Below are 20795 nucleotides of genomic sequence, written 5' to 3'. Positions count from 1 at the left end.
AACTGGCACTGGACACTGGCAGCTGGTACTGGGCGCCGGTACTGGGCCGAGTCCCGCCCCGGGCACCTCGCACGTTCCGGCTCCGCCCCGCCAGGCCTTAGCCCCGCCCCGCCCCTTATGGCGCGGTGCACGCCGGGAACTGTAGTCCCGGCGCTCCTACCCAGCGGGCGAAGGTGCGGACTACAGCTCCCGGCGTGCAGCGCGGCCGGCTCCGGCTGAGGAAACCTGAAGCGTTAGAGAGGTCTGAGGGGCTGAGCGTGGGCTGGAACGGGCTCCTGAGGGGTTGGGGGGCTGCTGGGGGACCAGGGGGACCCTGAGCGGGTTGGGGGATTCCCGAGGGGCTGAAGGAGGCCTGGGAAGGGCTCCTGAGGGCTGGGGTGGTGAGGGCTGCCGGAGGCTCTTCAAGGATAGGGGACCTGAGGGACCCAGAGGGGTTCCTGAGGGCCTGGGGTGGTTCTGGAGATGTCAGTCACCGGGACACCCCCACTCCCACCACCTGATCCCCTCCTCTCCCGCAGGCCATGAGCGGCGTCGGGGGCTCGGAGCGGTCGGAGGAGCAGCCGGAGGAGCGGCAGCACGTTGTCCCCCCGGCAAGTCCCCGCCCGTGCGTGTCCGGCCGGACCTCGCCCCCAACCGACACCCGCGGGGCCCCCACCTCAGGAGTCCCGGCTCTCCCCTTCCTCTCATTGCTCCATTTCTACCGTTACAACCACATCAAATCATCTTGAGGGTACAGGCTCCCCTGAAGGGGCCTGAGCCGCCTTCCCACAGAGCACAGGGGCTGTTCTCTTGGGGAAAAGCTTGGAACTCGGGGTTGGTTGGTGTTTAGGGTCTGTCGCAGGGAGTGACACCGTGTTCCCTCGGTCCCCTCAGATTCCAGCTGTGGGGCAGGAAGATGTCCTGCAGGAGCTGGTGCTTGGAGTGGGGCAGCCCCCAGACTCTGGTGAGTTTTCCTGCTTCCCTTGGATCAATCGTGGTGTTTCCTGGTGGGAAAGTCACCTGCGGGGCTCAGAGGGACTCCAGGGAGCAAGTGGGGGGTGTCTGTCAAATCCGTCTGGTCCCAGATTATTCTCCAAATTCACCCAAGATAAGCCCCGGGTGGCTCCAGTTGGGATTTTCCTTGCAAAAGAGGAAGTACAGCCCTGAGGTGTTGGGGGAAGGGAGGAAAACCCCCACTCCATGTCTGCCACCCAGATGTGACTCCTGTACCCCTTCCCTTGTGCAGGGATCAGCGAGGAGCAGCGCCAGGCCCGGGAGGAATGGGAGGCTCTGGAAGAGATCCAGTCAGGTAGCGGGACTAACGGGCCTGGCAGCTGGAAATGTCCAGGAAGGGGGAAGGAGCTGCATCCTGGAGGGCAGGATGGGTGGGGGAGAAGCTGGACGAGTTATTTGTGGTGGAGGGGTGGGAGGTTCCGTTTTTCCCTTGTTCCCCACAGCTTCATTCTCCCGGAATCAAGGATGATTTGGGGGGGAGGGGGGGGAGTCCGGGGTCAGTGGGGTTCTGACCCACTCCCTGCCTCCCTGCAGGGTTGGGGGGCACCTCAAGCACGGTCTTCCCTCCGATTTCCTTCACTGAGGCACTGCAGCACTTCCAGAGTGCCGAGCTCTCCGAGAGCCGGGTATGGCTGGGCTCTGGCTCCCGCTCCTTGCAGGGAGTGTAGGAAGTAGGACTCAGGGGCACCAGCCCCCTCCCCTTGCCTCTGGCTGCGTTCCCTGATGGGTTTGGGGTTTTTCTCCTGCAGGGCAAGGTCCAGGTGCCAGGGCGTCGGGGAATCCTGGCTGCCCTGCTCCGCTGCCTCTGCTTGGCCCCCCGGCTCCGGCCGCAGCTCTGGAGAGAGCAGGAGCTGGCACTGGCCATGGCACAGTGTGAGTGATCCCCTTTGTGCCCTGCTGGATCTCATCCCTGCTCCCTATGGACACAGCTCCAGGTGGGAGCCCTCTGGCTCCATGGCCCCTTTGCCCCTCAGTCCAGGGCCAAATGGGATGTGAATCACCCAGTCCCTTGGCATGAGGGGGCTGCACACACATGGAAACCCTGGGCCTGTGAGTTTGGGGGCTGAGTGGCCTTTTCGGGGCACCAAGGGGGTTTTTAAGGTGCCAAACTGTGTTTTTTAGGTGCTGTGAAAGCATTTTTGGAGGGTGTTTGTTTGGTTGTGGGCACTGAGGGACTTTTTCTGGCACTGTAGGTTTTTTTAGAGTGCTGAGGGGGTGATTTTGGAGTCTTTTGACTACCAAGAGGCATCTTTTGGTTGCCGAGAGGTGTTTTTGAGAAACCGGGGGGATTTTTAGTGTGCCATGGGAAGTATATTTTCAGGGCATGAGTTTGGCTGCTGAGGGTTTTTGGTGCCAAGGGGCGTTTTTGGGTGACAGGGTTTTTTTGAGGATGTGCAGTTGTGTTTTTAGGTGCCAAGGAATGTTTTTGGGGACCAAGGGGAGTTCGTGGAGCATTGAGGGTTTTTTTTTTAGATCCCAAGAGTCTTTTCAGCCAGCTGGGTGTTGGCTCCCTCCCTGCAGGTGCCCTGGATGACTCAGAGTGGGTGCACATGCGGATCCTGCAGACCATCTACCAGCAGCTGACACGCTCCAGGCTGGGCTGCCCGCGCTACGGAGCACACTGGGAGGAGCTGGGCTTCCAGGGTAGGAGAGGGACCAACCCTCTTCCTGGGGAGAAGCCCAGGCCCATTCCCAAAATCCATTCAAACCTTCCCTGGAGCGACTCTGTTCTGTCCTAGCTCCCTGAGCCACTCCCTGTGCTCCAGACCCAACTCCCATGTCCTCCCTTGGACATGCTCCAGCACCTGAATGTCCTTCTTGGACCCCAAAACTGATTCCATATTTTGATCATCCCAATCCTCCCACTCCTCTCCATATCCCTACAAAATTCCCAAGGGCACTCTCAATCCCTTTATCCATAGAAGGATTAAATCAAACTGACCCCAGTACAACATCTGGACTGGTTGGCTGTGTCATCCCAGTACCATATCCATAAAAAAGCTGTTAATTCCTGGAAAAGTGTGGGAATGGGAGTGGTGGGGTGGAGCAGGGCTGGTTAATGTTCAGATGGGCACGGTGATGGCCCCATTAGGGAACTTGCCTGAAAAGCTTTCCCTCAGGAAAGAGAATACTCAGGATTCTTGGACTCTGGAAGTGCAGCGACAGGGAATACAGGGGAAACAGCCCATGGAAGTGGGAAGGTGACAGGGAGTGACTCCACGCTATCGCTCACCTTCCCAGGTGTGGATCCTGGGACTGACCTGCGTGGGACAGGAATGCTGGGGCTGATGCAGATCCTGTTCTTTGTCCTGGATTCTCGGACGCTGCCACTGGCACGAGAGATTTTCCGGCTCTCCCAGCATGAAACCCAGGCACGACCTCCCCCCTCCTCCCTGCCAGGGGGTCTCCCTTGGAAATCTCAATGCTCTGGAAAAGGGAAGAACAAAAACCTTCTCTTCTGAGCTTTTTTTGGGATGCTGAACCACCTCGTGCGTGTGAGAGAAGGTGGTGCTCAAGAGCCCCGATCCAGGCTGCAGCAGAGCTCAAAGTGCGGTATTCATGCTGGGAATGGGATTTTAGAGATTTGATACTGGCTAGGAGTAGGATAAACAGGCTGGAGAGCTGGGCAACAGGAAAATGGGAGTGAGTGGAGCCTGTCTTCCTAAATTCCACATTTTAGTCTGGGTTTAAGCATAGGTACAAGATCGGCTCAACCCTCAGCATCCATCCAAGCCTGGATTTGAAGGGCTGTTATCCCAGTGTGTGGATCCCATGGATCCATCCCATGGTTTTGTGGATGCATGGATGCGGTGTCAAAGGGCTGAAGGTGCCAGAAGGGAGGAGGGTTTTCTAACTGAGCTTCCATAATGCTGCAATTCTGGTTGTTTTCCAGAATTTTCCCTTCTGCATCATGTCTGTGAACATCACCCGGATTGTCATCCAGGCGCTGCAGGAGGAGCGGCTCTGCCGGTGAGGGGGATTGGTTTTGGAGTCTCAAGCTGCATCCTGGGTCCTTTCCCATTCCCAGACCGTGGCTGAGCCCTCTCCCCTTTCCAGGGAGTGCAACCGGCGGCAGCAGGTGATCGGGGTGCTGAATGACCTGTACGCCGCTGCCTTCCTGCGGCTCTCCCGCCTCTGGAAGCGGCAGCACGGGACCATCGCTGACGCTGGCTTCTTCCTCAAGGGTTTGTCTTCCTGGGTTTTTCTTTCCCAACTTTCTTTGGGGGGACAACCTCAGGACAACAACTTCAAAACACTCCCCGCTGTGTTCTCAGCACATCCCAGCCCAAGTTGTAATGCCCAAGAAATCCAAATGTTCCCAGTTTAATCCTCACGCCGAGCTTTTCCCACATTTTTTCCCTACCCCAGTGCTTCAAGGGCTGTTTTTCCTCACATTTACCACCCCAAATGGATGCTGTGAGGGGGTGGCTTGAGGTGGGTGACGCGTGGGGACATTCCTTGCTCCCCAGGCTCAGAGGGGGCTACAGCTTAACCCCTGTCCATGAATTATTCCAGAGGGGATTGCTATCAGTGGGATTAATGTTTCCCTCAGAAATCAGGATCCAGCTGGCACTGCTGGGCTCTAGCTTTGCCTCATCTTCCCTGCATTCCAATCTCAGGCTGCTCAGGCTGGCATTGAGCTTCCTGTGCTTCCTCAACCCAAGGAAAGCATGAGCATGCCCATTCCCAAGTGAAAATGTTGAGATACTGGATGTATTGGACACTTGACACCATCCAGGTCCTGCTCCCCTCAACCTTTTTCCCCCTCTGACCTTTCCAGAGCTGGAATTATCCGCCAAAAAGAAGCCGAGGCAGCTGCTGAAATCCCTGGAAGCCTACCTGAGCCGTGGCCTTCAGCCTCCCTCCTCTCCCTCCTCCCAGATCCACTTCACCAGCATTTGTGACCCTGGAGTGGAGCTGGAGGGAGATTCCTAACTTACCTGACACGGGGTGGGATGCTGCCTAGGGAATTCTGGTGGATCAGCCCTTGGAGGGAGACACACTGGTGTTCCCCCTGGTTTGGGGGCTCAGGAAGGGCTGGGAGAAGTCACAAAGCCAGGATTTTGCCTGCTCCAGCTGGAACTCTCTGGGAGCAAAGGAAGAAGAGGTAGTGGAGCAGGGGATTCCATGAGCCACCCAGTCTGGCACTGGGATAGTCCCTCTCTCCATCCCAAATCCAGGGTCCTACCTGGGTTCTTAGCCTTCCCAGGTGGAGCTGAAAGGTGGTGCTGGGTTCCTGGATCCCATCCCAGCCACGCCTGGAATGGGTAACCCCCCCACTTTGGGCTGTGGCAGGCCCCCCAGGGCCACTGTGGGGTGTCAGCACCCAAAAAAGTTATTAAAGGGGGAGACGAGGGGTCTGGTGGAAAAGAGTTTTGGATTTGACACTGGACTTTGTATCTGGGGGAAGGCAAACTGGGGGTGCCCAGAGTCCACTTTGGAGTGAAAAAGGTGCTGTGGAGGAGAGAAATGAGGGTTGAGAGCTCCAAGGAGGAGGGGAAGCTGCTCCTCTGGGAGTAGTTCAGGGATAGTGCTTGGGAATGGCCTCTAAAAATGGAGAAAAGCAGTCCCCAAAGCCCAAATCTGGAGAGAAATGAGGGGTTTGGAGGAGAGGAGTGAGAGCCTGGGGGAGAATGGAGCATTTTGGCCCCAGCCCCCCTGAGAGGGAAGTGATTCCTGGGGGCTAGGAATGCTCCTGGATGGGAAAAAAAAAAAAATAAATGGAGAAAGAGGAGCCTGGAGTTGGGGTTTGGTCTTCCAGTCTTGAATTGTTGTGGGAAATGAAGGGAATATCCGTTTCAGGTGTTTTGGGGGAACAAAGATGTGGGGTGGGGATGGGGGTGCCAGGAAGGTGGGGGGAAAGTGCAGGTGGGATGCAGGGGCCAGGGAGGGATGAGGGGAAGAGGCGGAGGTGTCACCTGCTGGGGAGGTCGGGGGAGTCTTGCACCTGTGGGAAGACACTTGGGAGTGGTTTCTGGGTGTCTTGGTTTCAGACAGGTGTTTGCTAGGGATGGGCAGGACCTCTCTAGGAATGGGGAATTCCAATCCCTTCCCTCCAAGTTATTATAATTTACAAAATTAAAGAGGCTTTTCAGTCAGAGCTATGGGGAAAGGAATAACAGTTCTTTACTAGTAAGTATAACAGGACAAACAAACAACAACAACTATAGCATTAATAATAAACAGAACCAGGAACCTCGAGGGGCTTTGTTTCACAAAGCCCAGGGCAGTCTGATCCCTTGGGGCTCCGAGAGCAGCAAGCTGGAACGGTGGAAACTCCCGGGCTGGTGGCTGGAATGGTGAGGAGGGTCCCCAGCAGGCAGGGGGCTGTCCCGGCAGGCAGGGGGCTGCGGGGCTACAGCGTAGCAAAAAGAAAACAAAGAGCAGCGCTGAAGAAGCCGCGAGTCCCGGGCAGGGCTGGCCCAGCTCCAGCAGGGCAGGCGAAGAAGCTCAGAATGCCTGGGCACACGAGCAGATAGATGATGGTAGATCTCCCAGGACCAGACTTTCTGTTGGCAGTGGACTTCTCCCGCAGCAAAGAACAGTCTGGCGTCCTCTCCGATGCCCAGAGCAAAGAGCACACCCAGCTCCCCCAGCCCTGTCCTTTTCCTGCCCCAAAACTCGCGTGATCTTCCCCCTCCTTTGTGTTGGTCAAGTACTGCCTAAGTACCAGCACTTTGTTTCTTAGCAACTTATGGGGGGAAATTCCTTAAGAAGGAACAAATCTAATCCCCAACATTATCCACCCCGAATTCTTTCCCCATATCAACACCTTATAATGAATTTAAAACTTTAAACTATATACATATATACATGTGGATATGGATACAGACACAGTCACAGTGTTCACCCTAAAACAAGGTCCCCTTGAGGGATGCAGCGGGTCTCTCCATCCTTTTGCATCACCCCCCATGTGCAGCCAGGTTCCTAAACAAAAACAACCCCACGGGTGGGATTGTCTTTGCTGGAGGCAGAATTAATCCAAACAGTTTTTCCCAACAAACCTCTCATGTGTACCACTGGAACCTTATCATCCATCTCTTGTTCTCAGGGGCTCAGATTGGGCAGGGCCTGCTCGGTTGGTGGAACCTCGAGTGTCCACTAACCAGGTGGCCTTTGCTAAATTAATCTCTCAGTTCTTGAAAGTCCCCCCACCCAGTGCCTTTAAGGTGGTTTTAAGCAGGCCATTGCATCGCTTAACTTTCCCAGCTGCTGGCGCATGATAAGGAATATGGTACACCCACTCAATGCCATGTTCCCTAGCCCAGGTGTTTATAAGGCTGTTCTTGGAATGGGTCCCACTGTCTGACTCGATTCTCTCTGGGGTGCCATGTCTCCACAGGATTTGCTTTTCAAGTCCCAGGTTGATGTTCCGAGCAGTAGTGTGACGCACAGGGTCTCCAACCATCCAGCGGTGGCTTCCACCGTTGTGAGCACATAGCACTTGCCTTGGCGGGTTTGGGGAAGGGTGATGTAGTCAATCTGCCAGGCTTCCCTGTACTTATACTTGGACCATCGCCCACCATACCATAGCGGCTTCACCCGCTTGGCCTGCTTGATTGCAGCACACGTCTCACAGTCATGGATAACCTGAGAAATACTGTCTATGGTTAGATCCACCCCTCGGTCTCATGCCCACTTGTAGGTGACATCTCTGCCCTGATGACCTGAGGCATCATGGGCCCATTGAGCTAGGAACAACTCTCCCTTGTGTTGCAATCTAAGTCTATCTTTGACACCTCTATCTTTGCAGCTTGATCTACCTGCTCGTTGTTTCGGTGCTCCTCATTAGCCCGGCTCTTGGGGACATGGGCATCTACATGGCGGACTCTGACAGGTAGCTTCTCTACCCGAGTGGCAATGTCCTTCCACTCATCTGCAGCCCAGATTGGCTTTCCCCTAGGCTGCCAGTTGGCCTTTTTCCACCTGTCCAGCCAGCCCCACAGAGCATTGGCCACCATCCACGAATCAGTGTAGAGGTAGAGCTTTGGCCACTTCTCTCTTTCAGCAATGTCCAGGGCCAGTTGAACAGCTTTGAGTTCAGCAAGTTGGCTTGACCCATCTTCTCCTTCAGTGGCTTGTGCAACCTGTCGTGTGGGGCTCCATACAGCTGCTTTCCACTTCCGGTTCATCCCTACAATGCAATAGGAGCTGTAAGTGAAAAGATCATAGCACGTTTCTTCTGCTGGTAGTTTGTTGTACAGTGGAGCTTCTTCAGCACGTGTCACTTGTTCCTGCTCCTCTTCATCCGTGAGACCAAAGTTTTCACCTTCCGGCCAGTTTGTAATTATCTCCAAAATCCCAGGGCGATTCGGGTTTCCAGTGCAGGCACACTGAGTGATGAGGGCAATCCATTTGCTCCATGTGGCATCGGAGCCATGATGGATGGAGGGAACCTTTCCTTTAAACATCCACCCCAGCACCGGTACTGGAGGTGCCAGCAGGAGTTGTGCTTCTGTGCCAATGACCTCTGAGGCAGCTTGAACTCCTTCATAGGCGGCCAAGATTTACTTCTCTGTTGGAGTGTAGTTGGTTTCGGATCCTCTGTAGCTTCGGCTCCAGAATCCCAGTGGTTGGCCCCGAGTCTCCCCAGGCACCTTCTGCCAAAGGCTCTAGGACAGGCCATTGTTCCCGGCTGCAGAGTAGAGCACGTTCTTCACCTCTGGTCCCATCCTGACTGGGCCAAGGGCCACTGCATGAGCAATCTCCTGCTTGATCTGGGCAAAGACTTGTTGCTGTTCAGGGCCCCAGTGGAAATCGTTCTTCTTGCGGGTGACCAGGTAGAGAGGGCTCACAATCTGGCTGTACTCAGGAATGTGCATCCTCCAGAATCCTATGGTGCCTAGGAAAGCTTGTGTCTCCTTTTTGCTGGTTGGTGGAGACATCACAGTGATCTTATTGATGACCTCAGTGGGAATCTGATGCCATCCATCCTGCCACTTTACTCCCAGGAACTGGATCTCTCGGGCAGGTCCCTTGACCTTGCTCTGTTTGATGGCAAAACCAGCTTTCAGGAGAATGTAGATGATCTTCTCTCCTTTCTCAAACACTTCCATTGCCGTGTTCCCCCACACAATGATGTCATCGATATACTGTAGGTGCTCCGGAGCCTCACCCTTTTCCAGTGCAGCCTGGATCAGTCCATGGCAGATGGTGGGGCTGTGTTTCCACCCCTGGGGCAGTCGGTTCCAGGTGTACTGCACGCCCCTCCAGGTGAAAGCAAACTGAGGCCTGCATTCTGCAGCCAGAGGAATGGAGAAAAAGGCATTAGCAATGTCAATTGTGGCGTACCATTTTGCTGCCTTGGACTCCAGCTCGTACTGGAGTTCCAGCATGTCCGGCACAGCAGCGCTCAAAGGTGGAGTCACTTCTTTCAAGGCACGATAGTCCACAGTCAATCTCCATTCTCCGTCAGGCTTGCGCACAGGCCAGATGGGGCTGTTGAAGGGTGAGTGGGTTTTGCTGACCACCCCTTGGCTCTCCAGCTCCCGAATCATCTTGTGGATGGGGATCACGGCATCTCGATTTGTCCGATACTGTCGGCGGTGCACCGTCGAGGTAGCAACTGGAACTCGTTGCTCTTCTACCTTTAGGAGTCCTACTGCAGATGAGGTCTCTGACAGTCCAGGCAAGCTATTCAATTTCTTAAGGCCCTCTACCTCCACAGCAGCTATTCCAAACGCCCACCTGAGTCCTGAGGTCTTTGTAGTAGCCATTCTGGAGGAAGTCTATGCCCAAAATACACAGGGCCCCTGAGCCAGTCACAATTGGAGGTTTCTGCCACTCCTTCCTGGTCGGGCTCACCTCGGCTTCCAACAGAGTCAATTCCTGTGATCCCCCCGTCACCCCAGCAATGGAAATAGGTTCTATCCCCACATGTCCTGATGGCATCAGGGTACATTGCAAACCAGTATCAACCAAAGCTTCATATTTCTGTGGCTCTGATGTGCCAGGCCATCGGATCCATACAGTCCAAAAGACTTAGTTTTCCCATGCCTCTCCTGGCTAGAGGCAGGGCCCCTCTAGCACCAGTCATTATTCCCTTCCTGGCCATACATGATAGAGTTTGCTTCACAGGGATCTGACATATCATCCTCACTTCTGTAATACCTGGCAGCTTGGTCATGGGAGGCTGAGGCTACTTTCATCTTAGTGGGACCCCCTCGGTTAGTGTTTCTCTCCTTGAGCTTACGCACCCGTGCTGCCAGGGCAGAAGTGGGTTTCCCATCCCACCTTCCCATGTCTTCCCCATGGTCACGCAGAAAGAACCACAGGTCAGCTCGTGGGGTGTACCCTCTCTCCCTATCTGGGGGCCGTTGAGCTCTGACTCTGGGGCCTGTAACTCGCACCGGTGCCACATGGGAACTGTTCCTCCTCATCTCCTCCCTCATCTCCCTCATCTCCCTCATCTCCTCCCTGAGTTCCTTAGCCACGGCAGAGACCTGAGCCTGCATTGGGCTACTGATGATACTCTCGTAATTTCTGAGCTTGCTGGTGACAGAACCCACTGTCTCTCCGTTGTCACTGGCAAAAAAGGTTGCAATGAATGTGGCGTATTGAGATGGTCCTAGAATTCCCAGACTCCACAACATTTGCCCTGTGCACCTGACTTTGTCAGGGTCATTATCATGCTGTCCACCCCTCCCAAAGAGTACCTCCAATACCGCCTCTTCTCTCAGCTGTTGGATCCCTTCCTCAAGGGTCTTCCAGCACATTCTATGCTGGTGCTCCTGCATTCTGTCTCCGTGGACAAACCTCTCCCGTACACTCATTAAAAGCCGCTCCCAAAGGGAAAGGGGCCCTGGCTCCCTTATGAATACCTGATTCACACCTGAGTCCTGGGTCAAGGGTCCCAAATTCCTTGCCTCACTACTATCTAGCTGCACGCCTGTACCTATAAGGTCCCAGACCCGAAGTAACCAGGTTGTATAAGCCTCACGTCTCTGTCGTGCAAGATCTTTTTGCAGATTACGGAGACTTTCATATGACAGGGTCTCAGTGATGATCTCAACCTCTGGCTCCCCTGCAGGTTGTGAGGGCCCTCCTTTCTTATCCTTATTACCTGAGTGCTTTGATTTTATCTTGCATTTCTTTGTTTGCACAGGGGCATCTGCTGCTGGCTGTGGCTGCCCCTGTGGTTCAGCTGGAACCTGGACAGTTGTAATGCCTGTGGGTTCTGCTGCTGCACCATCAGACTCTCCCTCTTCAGGGCAAGGGGAGGGTTTCCCACCCACTGGGGAAATGTGCTCCTTCAGCATCTTGCCCTTCTCCTTCACCAGAACTCCCATCGGATCCAGGTGTTTCATTTCTGAGGTGGGCTGCGGGGCAGGGGCAGGCAGTGGGCCAGCATCCCTATTCTCTGGGGCAGTGTCAGGCCCCACGGCACTATTCCCAGTCTCTGGGGCAGTGTCAGGCCCCATGGCACTATTCCCAGTCTCTGGGGCAGTGGCAGGCTCCATGACAGCATTCCCAGTCTCTGGGGCAGGTGTCTGTGCAGTGATCCAAGTCAACCACAGTTTACCTCTGAAAGCTAAATAGGCTAGGATTATCAGCAACACAAAGAACTGGTTGAATGGCTGGGAAAAAACTTCACCTACTGTCATTTCCTCACAGACAGTACCATTCTTAAAGTAACCCCAAAAACATACGCTTAGTGTGTGATAGCCACGTATCCATGTGTCCTCCTGCCAGAGGAAGTTAAAGATCCATGAATTCCTCACCTCATCAACCCATAAAGCAAAATGGATAACAGCCACAGTAGCCTTAGTTATAGGGCTCATGTTTAGAAAATGGCCTGAAAACGGAAAAAATACAGCTAAAACCACGTGCCATCCGAACCAGAGCAAGTTAGACCACATGATGCTACTTAAGTTTTCTATATCCAGTGCACAAGAAATTAGGTCACTCAAGAACTGTCATTCCTTTTGCTCTCAATTCCCCACATTGGGTACCAAAATCTGTCTTGGTTTCAAAGACAGGTATCTGCTAGGGAGGAGCAGGGCCTCTCTAGGAATGGGGAATTCCAATTCCTTCCTTCCAAGTTATTATAATTTACAAAATTAAAGAGGCTTTTCAGTCAGAGCTATGGGGAAAGGAATAACAGTTCTTTACCAGTAAGTATAACAAGGCAAACAAACAACAACTATAGCATTAATAATAAACAGAACCAGGAACCTCGAGGGGCTTTGTTTCACAAAGCCCAGGGCAGTCTGATCCCTTGGGGCTCCGAGAGCAGCAAGCTGGAACGGTGGAAACTCCCGGGCTGGTGGCTGGAATGGTGAGGAGGGTCCCCAGCAGGCAGGGGGCTGTCCCGGCAGGCAGGGGGCTGCGGGGCTACAGCGTAGCAAAAGAAAACAAAGAGCAGCGCTGAAGAAGCCGCGAGTCCCGGGCAGGGCTGGCCCAGCTCCAGCAGGGCAGGCGAAGGAGCTCAGAATGCCTGGGCACACGAGCAGATAGATGATGGTAGATCTCCCAGGACCAGACTTTCTGTTGGCAGTGGACTTCTCCCGCAGCAAAGAACAGTCTGGCGTCCTCTCCGATGCCCAGAGCAAAGAGCACACCCAGCTCCCCCAGCCCTGTCCTTTTCCTGCCCCAAAACTCGCGTGATCTTCCCCCTCCTTTGTGTTGGTCAAGTACCGCCTAAGTACCAGCACTTTGTTTCTTAGCAACTTATGGGGGGAAATTCCTCAAGATAAAAAGGAACAAACCTAACCCCCAACACTGGGATTAGGAGGGAATAGAAAAGACAAGAAAAAAGGGGAAAGGAAAGGATGGTATAAAAGGAGAATAAAAGCAAAGAGACAAGAAAAAAGGAGGGAATGAGGCCCCACCACCCTTTTCCTAGTTTGTTTTGGGGTGGGGTTTTTTGCTTTTATATTTTCCTTTGCCCCCTCCTTTCTCCGTTTTTTTTTTTTTTTGTTTTTTTTTTTTTTTTTTGTTTTGTTTTGTTTTGTTTTGTTTATTTGTTTGTTTCGTGGGTTTTGTGTGTGGGGGGGTGGGTTGTGTGTGTGTGTGTGTGTGTGTGTGTGTAGTGGTGGTGCGGGTTTTTTTTGGGGGGGGGGTTGTTTCTTTGTTTGTTTGTTTGTTTTTGTCTTTCCCTGTTTTCCCCCTTTTCCCATCCGTTATCGCAGCTCCCGGGTGCCGCTCCCAGCTGTGGTCCCCGAGGTGCAAAGCCCCCGCCCCTCCGCAGGTGAATCGGGGCCTTTTCGGTGTTTCCAGGCCGCTGCAGCTCCCTGGGTTCGGAGGTGTGGGATGGATAGAGCTGGGGACGGCGATGGGGCTGACGGCACCGGGGGGGACAGGGCTCAGGGAAAGGGACGGGAGCCCACGGCGGGGCTGGGGCTGATGTCCCCGGTGGTGTCAGGGCCCAGGGCCGCGGGGTGACGGGGATGGCCCCGGTGGCTGTGGGGCCGAGCTCCGTGCCAGGCCGGGCAGGAGCGGCGGGGCCGGTTCCGGCCGGGCTCAGCGGGGGCGGAGCGGGGCCGGGCCGGGCCGGAGCGCGGCTCTGCGGTGAGCGGGGCCGGGGTCGCGGGGCCTGGCGGCGGAGGGGCTGTGACCCCCGAGACTCCGCTGGGGCAGTGGGGCTGAGCCCCTCGGGCCCAGGGGGGTGTGGGGCCGCTCTGGGGGTGACCCAAAGGGTCCGTGGGGGCTGTGGGGCCTGTGCGGGGGATGCTGCCCTCACCCCTCGGGCCTGGCGGGCCCGTGCGGGGCATTTTACCCCCCTGAAGCCCTGTAGGGTGTGTGGAGTGTGAGGTGTCGGTGTGGGCCGTGTTAACTCCCCTAATTCCATATGAGCTGTGGGGTGTTACTCCCCTACCCAGGTCCCTCCAGCCTCTGTGGGGAACATGTGGGGTCCCTTTCCTTGCCCCTGTTCTGTGTGTCCCAAATCTCCTGAAATCCCCCTTTCCACCTGTTTGTGTCTCCAGGATTTTTCCCAGGACCCTCGAGCACCAGTTCTCCCCGGTTTGAGGGTGTCCCCGCAGCCATGACACCCCCCAGGGTATGTGACACCACAGGGACCCTCTGTGCCACCAGCCTGCCCCTCGTGAATCCCCTCTAAATCCCCTCATTTCCACCCTTCTTTTCCTCTCCCGCGGCTACATTTTAAACCAAATTTGCTTTCCCCCCCGCCCCGCTTTGCTTTAGGAAATAAAATTTGTTAACCCCACATCTCAGAAAGGGAGGGGGAGTCCCCATTTGGGGGCCAAAGAATTGGAATCCCCTGACTCTCGAGGTGGGGGTGGAAAGGGCTGATGAGGGAGTCTCCCCAGATCCCACTGAGCCCCCTGAAGCCCATATTTCCCAGCTAGGTTAATCTCACTGGATCTATGTCTCAGAGGGAGAGAAAACCCAGTGCCTGATCCTGCCAGGGTGCTGATCCCCCAGAACCAGCTTGATTCCCCTGCATCCGGGTTGATCCAGGTCCACACAGTCACCAAAATGTGCCACCATCTTGTCCCAGCTAAAATTCCTTTATTCCTTGCCATTATTGAAAACCCCCACATCACAAGCGGGTCTTGGGGTTTATCCACCCACATTTGGCATTCTCAGATGCCCCTTCCATTTTCCTTTTCCTCCCTCAGATTCAAACATGGATCAGCCACTCGGGCCCAAAGCTGGACGTTTTCATCCCATTCCTGGGCAAATACCACCGCCCGGTTTCGGGGCGCTGCTGCCAGACCTGCACCCCCAGGAGCTGGGTAGGAGAGCTTGGGATCCTGGGATGCTGAGGATCTGGACTGGCAGGGATTGATCCTATTTTTCCTTCCAGGAGGGATTCTATCCTGAGGATCTCGCCACTCTTGGGTTCCGTGATGTCAGCCGTGTGAGGGAGACAGACACGCGGTGAGGATGGATGAGCTCTGTGCAAAAAACACCTGGAAAACCACTTTCCCCCCATATTTCACCAAAATGCCTGTGGGAATCCCTCTCCATCCTCCCTGGTTCCTCATTATTGCAAACCGAGCTCATTAATCAATTTTGGGAGGCTGGAAGTGGCGTCCTTGAGGGCTTGGGCTGTGCTTCAGTCGTGGAAGTGAGGATTGGGGGTCATGCCTTTATTTGTTTGAGCAAAAATTGGAATCTTGGTGGGAAGAACATGGAGGTGGAAGGTTGTTGTTATCTCTGGCTCACAGGGAAAAGGGAAAACAGCCACTTCCTCCTAGAAGGAAAAATGCCAGAAAAGGCAAAATTGTGGTTATCCTTCCTTTTCCTCTGAGCAGGAGCTGCCACAGAGCCATTTCCAGATATTTTCATTTCTGAGGTGCCAGATTGCTTTAGCTCCATTCCCCTTTAGGGAGCAATCCCTGGATTATGCATTTTTTGCTTTTTTTTTTCCTAATTCAGATCATTATCCTCCATTCAGTTCCAAATGTTCCCAGCTTCAGCTTTGAAACGCTTGGAAGAATCCGTTGGGAACACAGGGAAACAGTTTCCCTGTCCCACTCCAGCCCTCCTGCACACTCTGGGATGTCTCAAAGCTCCCTCCCACCATGCCTTCAGTGCAGATTTGGGGATAGATTGGGAAATTTCCGTGATTTGGGAATCCCGGGTTTGAATCCGAGGTTTCCTTCCTGCTGGGCAGCCTGAAGCATCAATTCACTATCAATTCACTAGTGCCTCAACATTTCCAGCTGTGAAATGGGGAGAAATGTCCTGGATCTGGCAAAGAGGCAGTCTGGGGAGCTTTGATCCTGGTGGAAACCCCCCCTCACCAGGATGTCACTGTGTGTCCCCTCCAGGTTCCGGGGCTGGCTGGTCCGGAGGGTCTGTGGATTCCTCGCGGCCTGGGAATGGAAAATTCCAGCAGAGACCCCTGGGGAGCTCCTGGTGCGGATCTGCAGCAGCAAGAGGTGGGTGGGAGCTGCTGGGGCCATCCCAGGGTCACCCTCACCCAGGAGGGTCTGGCCCCCAACCCTGGGGATTCTGTTTGGTCCCTGGATCCCAGGTCAGTGTGATCCTGGAATCCACCGAGGCCCTCTGGACCCCAACGCGTGGATGCTGGGGTGCTGCCCCCTCCCATCCTCTCCCCAGGGTGCAGGATGCTGCCTCCAGCCAGGACCCTGGATCTGGAGGGGATGAGGGATCCCAGCAGCGCTGGAAGGAGGAAATCTGCCGGATCCTGAGGGAAATCCAGGCCCCGCTCTCCCCTCTGCTGCTGAGGTGTGGATCTTTTGGGGAATTATTCTGGATTCTCTGAGGGATGTGTATAGATACTTTTGGAGATATTCTGGGATTTTGGAGGGATGCACATGGATCCCCTGGGTGGTTTTCTGGGATCCTTTTGGGACATGTGCTGGCATACTTTGGGGGATATTTTGAGATCCTTTGGGAGCTGCACATGGACCCTTTGGCTGGCTGCCCTTGGGGTTCTCTGTAGCTCCTGGGCCATTCCCCTAAATCCTTCTGAGGAGCTGGAGTGGCAAAATCCAAACCCTGCAGGAAAGAGGGAAGCAGAGAAAACTTACTCTTTCCTTTTCCCTTTCCCATCCCAGCACTGACAACTGGGAATCTGGGGCTGCATCGCTTCTCTGAACCAGTGGTGGGAATAAAGAGTACTTTTGAGCCTTTAAAGGGAAGGTATTCCCCTGAGAATGAGAAATTCCCCATGGAGTAACAGCATTTGGGGATCTCAAGGCAGGACAGGAAAATGGAGGAAATGCAGGATTCCCAATGGCAGCTCTGGTTGCCAATGGAAAGGAGGATGCAACCTTTCCCGTGTGCTAAAAGTGAGAATTTTGAGCAGGGGTGGGCTGATGAAACTGAGGCAGGGAGAGTTTTGGGGGTTTGGGAAAGCCCCGTCCATGGCAGAGTTTCTCATTCCCAGTTTTCTCACAGGCTGTGCCACTGGCTGCTCCCCAAGCTCCTGACCCGTCTGTTCCTGAACGTGCAGCTGCACTGGGGGCAGCTGGAGATGGTGCTGCGAGCTGCCAGGACGGTACGGAGCCCAGCCGGAGCCTGGTCAGGCACTCTCAGCCCCCCTGAAACTCTGGGAATTCACCCCAGGATCCCTTGTTTGCAGCCCCAGGTGCCACTGGTGTTCCTGTGCAGCCAGCAGTCCTGTGTGGACGGGCTGCTCCTGTCCTTCATCCTCCTCTCCCAGGGGATTGGTCTGCCCAGGGTGACGGTGGGAGCCTGGCCCAGCCCTTGCCTCCGGTAAGGCAGCGCTGTGGGATGTTCCCCGAGGATCCAGGGGGATGCAGTAGTTGCCCACGGTGTCCTTCCCTTGCCAGATCCCTGCTCCAACGCCTGGGAGGGATTTTCCTGCCGTCAGGAATGGCACAGACATTGAGTGACCAGGATGAGGGGCTCCCAGGGGCTGTGCTGGATGCGGTAGGTGCAGTTTGGGCTGAAAAATCTCTCGGGGAGCACTTGGGGAGGTGCTGGTAGCTCCCAGTACTCCCAGTCTTTTCCCAGTATATCCAGGAGGTGCTGCAGAGCCGCCAGCCCCTCGTCCTCTTCCTGGAGGAGCCCCCGGTTTCCCTGCGGCTGGCAGACCCTGCCCGGCGCTGGCTGCTCCGTGTGCTTCGGGCACTGCAGGACGGAGCTGTACCCGACGTCCTCATCGTCCCAGTGGGAATTGCCTATGACGTGGCTCCTGGCAGAGTGGAGCAGGATAGAGTGGTGAGAGAGGGTTAGGGGCATCACTGGCACTATCCCTGGGGATCAGTGTTCCCTAAAACCTCTAGGAAGCACAGCTGCCCTAAATCTCTGGGAAGATCCTTAGGGAGAAGCATCACCCTAGATCTCTGGGAGCATTCCTGGGGAGTGGCATCCTCCCAAATCTGCCATTAATCCCTCAGTGCCATCTCTTGGCAGCCCCCTCAGCCCCTCGGGATCGGCATGTGTCTCCGGGCAGCATTCCAGGCCCTGCGCTGGCACCGTGGATGTGCCCAGGTGGATTTCTCTCAGCCCTTCTCCTTACGGGTATGGCAGCTGCGGATCCCCATGGATCCATCCCGGCACTGGGAGACTGTTCCTGGGATGTTGGTGGGGTTTGAGTGAATTCATCCTGGGGAAATCCGTGCTCCTCCCAGCCCTGGGGATCCAGGGATCAAATGAGCTCATGGTGCTGAAGGCTGTGAGCACCTACAAGCTCTTTGATCCTCATTCCCAGGAATTTGTGGACAACAACCTCATCGGGCCAGTCCTCACAGGGAATCGTCCAGAGCAGCTGCTGCTTCCCGCCATCCTGGGCAGGTGGTGGGGAGCTGAACCCCGGGCAGTGTTTCCCCTTGTATCTGCTCCTGGCTTCTCTACTCACCCCTCTCATCCTGACTTCCCAGCCCGCTGGATATTGGGAATGTGGGGACTTTGAGTCCCAGTTTGGGGTCTGAAGAGGCGATTTTGGTGATGGCGCTGGGCCTGCATGCACTGAGTGGTGAGGGGGCCAGGGTGTCCCTGTATCCCTTGGGATGGCATTCGCTGCTCAGGAACGGGGTGGAGGTTAATCCCTCCCAGATAACAAATCCCTCTCTCCCCCACTGCAGATTCCAGTGCCTGCTCTGCCATCACAGCTGTTGGAATCACTGCGGCGCTGCTGCTCCACAGGCACCAGGAGGTGGGATAAGTTTTCCATCTTTCTCTTTCCTCAGAACAGCATTCCCAGTAGGATTCCCCCCTCCCAGTAAGGCAGCAATGCCCTGTGGGAATCACACTCCTTTCCCTGGGAGCAGCATTCCAGTAGTAATCACCCTCCTTTAACAGGGAGTAGTAGTCCTAATGGGACTCACCCCTCCTCTCTGTAGAGCAGCATTCCCCGTGGGAATCACCCCCTCTTTCCCTCAGAGCAGCACTCCCAGCAGAACCCCCCTCTGTTCCCCCAGGTCGTGCTGCTGTCGCGGCTGATGTGGGATTTCTCAGCACTGCTGGAGCAGCTCCTGCTGCGGGGCCGGGCCGTGGGGTTCTCGGGGCAGCTGCGGGCGCTGCTGGGGCACAGCCTGCGGCAGCTGCAGCCGCCCCTGGCCCCACACCTGAGGCTCCCCAGGGTTGCTCTGGGGCTCCCTGACGCCTCGGCCCGGGCACAGCTGGGGCGGCTGGCCCGGGGTGTCCGGCACCACCTGGCCGGGGAGGCCGTGGGCGGTGAGCGGGGACAGGGTGACACCAGTGGCACCGGGGAGCAGGGATGCTGTGGGAATCAGTGACACTGGGGGGATCGGTGACACCAGGAATGGGTGATGGCTACAGTCTGGAGAACACCAGGGGTATTGTTTATATTGTGGGGGTCAATGACGCTGGGATTTGGGACACCAGAAATCGGTGATGCAAGGGAGACTGGTGATATTGGGGGATTCAGTGCCACCAGGGTAAGTAGCACTGGGGAAATTGGGGATGCGGGGGATTTTTGACACTGGGGAGTGGGATAATTGGGGATGGCAGAGGTCAGGGACACGGGGGGAGTTGGGGATGCTAGGGACTGGGGATGCTGGGGTATTTGGTGACTCTAGGACTGGTGACAACCCTGTCCCATCAGCCTGTGCCATCCGTGCCCTGCTGCTGGAGGTGCTGCCAATCCTGGGGCCCCCCTCCAGCCTCACCAAGATCGTGCTGAGCCGGGACGAGCTGCTCTGCAAGATCCTGGAGCTGCTGCAGCTGCTGCCCCCGACCCTGCTGGGGCTCCAGGTGGGGACGCAGGATGGCCTGTCATCCACAACACTTCTGGGGCTCTAGGTGGGGACACGGGTGGCCTGTCATCCACAACACTTCTGGGGCTCTAGGTGGGGACACGGGTGGCTTGTCACCCTTTTTCCTGTCTCCCCAGCCCTGCCAACCTCCTGACTACCACAGCCTGGACATCCTGGACAAGCTCATCCTTGGGGGGCTGCTGGAGGTGGAGGAGGTGGGTGACACCCCAAGACCTCTCCTGGGGCACAGGGACAGGGTCGCTTCGAGGTGAGGTGACACCCTGTTGTGCCCATAGCCAGAGAGTGAGCACGGGGGTTGTGACGTGGCCCCCCGGCACTTTTTGCGGGGATATTCCTTGGGATCCTTCACTGATGACAGCGACAGTGACAGCGAGCACGGGGTCCCCAAGCAGTGCTACAAGGTACTGGGGGGCTCCCCCAACGCCCCCTGGGCTGGGGGGAGGGTGGTCTCCCCCACATCTGACCGTGTATCCGCCACAGCTCAGTGAGCCCCAGGGCTTCCCTGGATTCCTCCTCTTCCTCTGCCGCCTCCTGAGCCCCATCCTGCGCACCTACAGCCAGGCTGTGCAATTCCTGGAGCGACCCCGCTGGCCCCAGCCCGGTAGGATTCCGCAAAGCAGGGAACTCCTTGGGGCTCCCTGGGGCTACTGAGGCAGGGCTGCAGCCCCCAGGAGGTTGGATCTGATGCCCTTCCCATTGCAGAGGCAGACTACGTGGAGGCACTGCTGGAATTCCTGGCTGAGGATGAGGCTGGTGAGTCAAGGGGGGGGGGGTGGGGGGGGGGGAGGTCTTGCTTTTAGGGGTCAGTGATCCCTGAGCCAGGCTAAGGGTTCTTGAGAGGTGGCATCTGGGGGTTCCCTCGGGATCTCTCTCCCCTTAGGGTATCCTGACAGGAGCCTGGCCCTGAGCTCCCTGCAGAGTTTCATGGACATGGGGGTAAGCACAGCTCCCCCACCCTTCCAACATTTTGCTGCTCCCTCTCTTCCCTCCTGACCTTCCTGTGCCCCCCCAGGTGCTGGAGGAGCTGCAGACCCCCACTGGACCCCTTCTGCAGCTCTCCCAGCCTTTCCAGTCTGCTTCCAACCGGGAGAAGCTGGGAGCCTTTATCCACCAGTTCACCCAGCTGTAGACCCCAGACCCATAAACGGAGCACAATGA

At 55.9% G+C, this 20795-nt stretch overlaps 2 protein-coding genes across 15 annotated transcripts; both read left to right on the top strand.

The window, feature by feature from the left end:
- Positions 1-156: 156 nt before the first annotated feature.
- ELMOD3 (ELMO domain containing 3) lies at positions 157-5745 on the top strand. 4 transcript variants are annotated; one of them, XM_040087878.2, is made up of 11 exons: positions 157-241; positions 519-590; positions 874-943; positions 1226-1288; positions 1528-1619; positions 1743-1866; positions 2515-2637; positions 3235-3365; positions 3887-3963; positions 4051-4178; positions 4775-5745. In XM_040087878.2, exons 2-11 carry the CDS (start codon positions 522-524, stop codon positions 4927-4929), a joined length of 1032 nt encoding a protein of 343 aa, XP_039943812.1. In that variant the 5' UTR covers positions 157-241; positions 519-521; the 3' UTR covers positions 4930-5745. The 4 variants fall into 4 exon arrangements, with proteins under 4 accessions (XP_039943812.1, XP_058279715.1, XP_039943814.1 ...); XM_058423732.1 differs by lacking the exon at positions 1528-1619 and having other exon boundaries at positions 161-241; positions 519-604; positions 4775-5744; XM_040087880.2 differs by lacking the exon at positions 1528-1619 and having other exon boundaries at positions 175-241; positions 4775-5743.
- A 6862-nt stretch (positions 5746-12607) lies between these two features.
- Positions 12608-20788, top strand: GPAT2 (glycerol-3-phosphate acyltransferase 2, mitochondrial). 11 transcript variants are annotated; one of them, XM_040087853.2, is made up of 23 exons: positions 12608-12849; positions 13125-13238; positions 13920-13993; positions 14577-14693; positions 14765-14838; positions 15735-15845; positions 16027-16155; positions 16831-16930; positions 17015-17148; positions 17226-17325; positions 17410-17616; positions 17812-17919; positions 18110-18192; positions 18279-18373; positions 18483-18553; positions 18819-19074; positions 19466-19614; positions 19754-19831; positions 19913-20038; positions 20118-20238; positions 20340-20390; positions 20518-20573; positions 20650-20788. In XM_040087853.2, the coding sequence occupies exons 1-23, from the start codon at positions 12813-12815 to the stop codon at positions 20764-20766; spliced, it is 2508 nt and encodes an 835-aa protein (XP_039943787.1). In that variant the 5' UTR covers positions 12608-12812; the 3' UTR covers positions 20767-20788. The 11 variants fall into 11 exon arrangements, with proteins under 11 accessions (XP_039943787.1, XP_058279675.1, XP_039943786.1 ...); XM_058423692.1 differs by having other exon boundaries at positions 13184-13240; positions 16831-17148; XM_040087852.2 differs by having other exon boundaries at positions 16831-17148; positions 17821-17919.
- Positions 20789-20795: the final 7 nt, after the last annotated feature.

Source organism: Hirundo rustica, chromosome 28, assembly GCF_015227805.2.
Source record: "Hirundo rustica isolate bHirRus1 chromosome 28, bHirRus1.pri.v3, whole genome shotgun sequence".
Classification (NCBI taxonomy): domain Eukaryota; kingdom Metazoa; phylum Chordata; class Aves; order Passeriformes; family Hirundinidae; genus Hirundo; species Hirundo rustica.
This window is presented reverse-complemented; position numbering and strand designations above follow the sequence as displayed.

Coding starts and splice junctions, on each gene's coding strand:
- ELMOD3 (XM_040087878.2), top strand. CDS start 522: ATGAGCGGCGTCGGGGGCTCGGAGCGGTCGGAGGAGCAGCCGGAGGAG. Junction 944..1,225: donor GGGGCAGCCCCCAGACTCTG/GTGAGTTTTCCT, acceptor TCCCTTGTGCAG/GGATCAGCGAGGAGCAGCGC. Junction 1,289..1,527: donor TCTGGAAGAGATCCAGTCAG/GTAGCGGGACTA, acceptor GCCTCCCTGCAG/GGTTGGGGGGCACCTCAAGC.
- GPAT2 (XM_040087851.2), top strand. CDS start 12,813: ATGAGGCCCCACCACCCTTTTCCTAGTTTGTTTTGGG. Junction 19,075..19,465: donor GGCCGGGGAGGCCGTGGGCG/GTGAGCGGGGAC, acceptor CTGTCCCATCAG/CCTGTGCCATCCGTGCCCTG. Junction 20,574..20,649: donor AGAGTTTCATGGACATGGGG/GTAAGCACAGCT, acceptor GTGCCCCCCCAG/GTGCTGGAGGAGCTGCAGAC.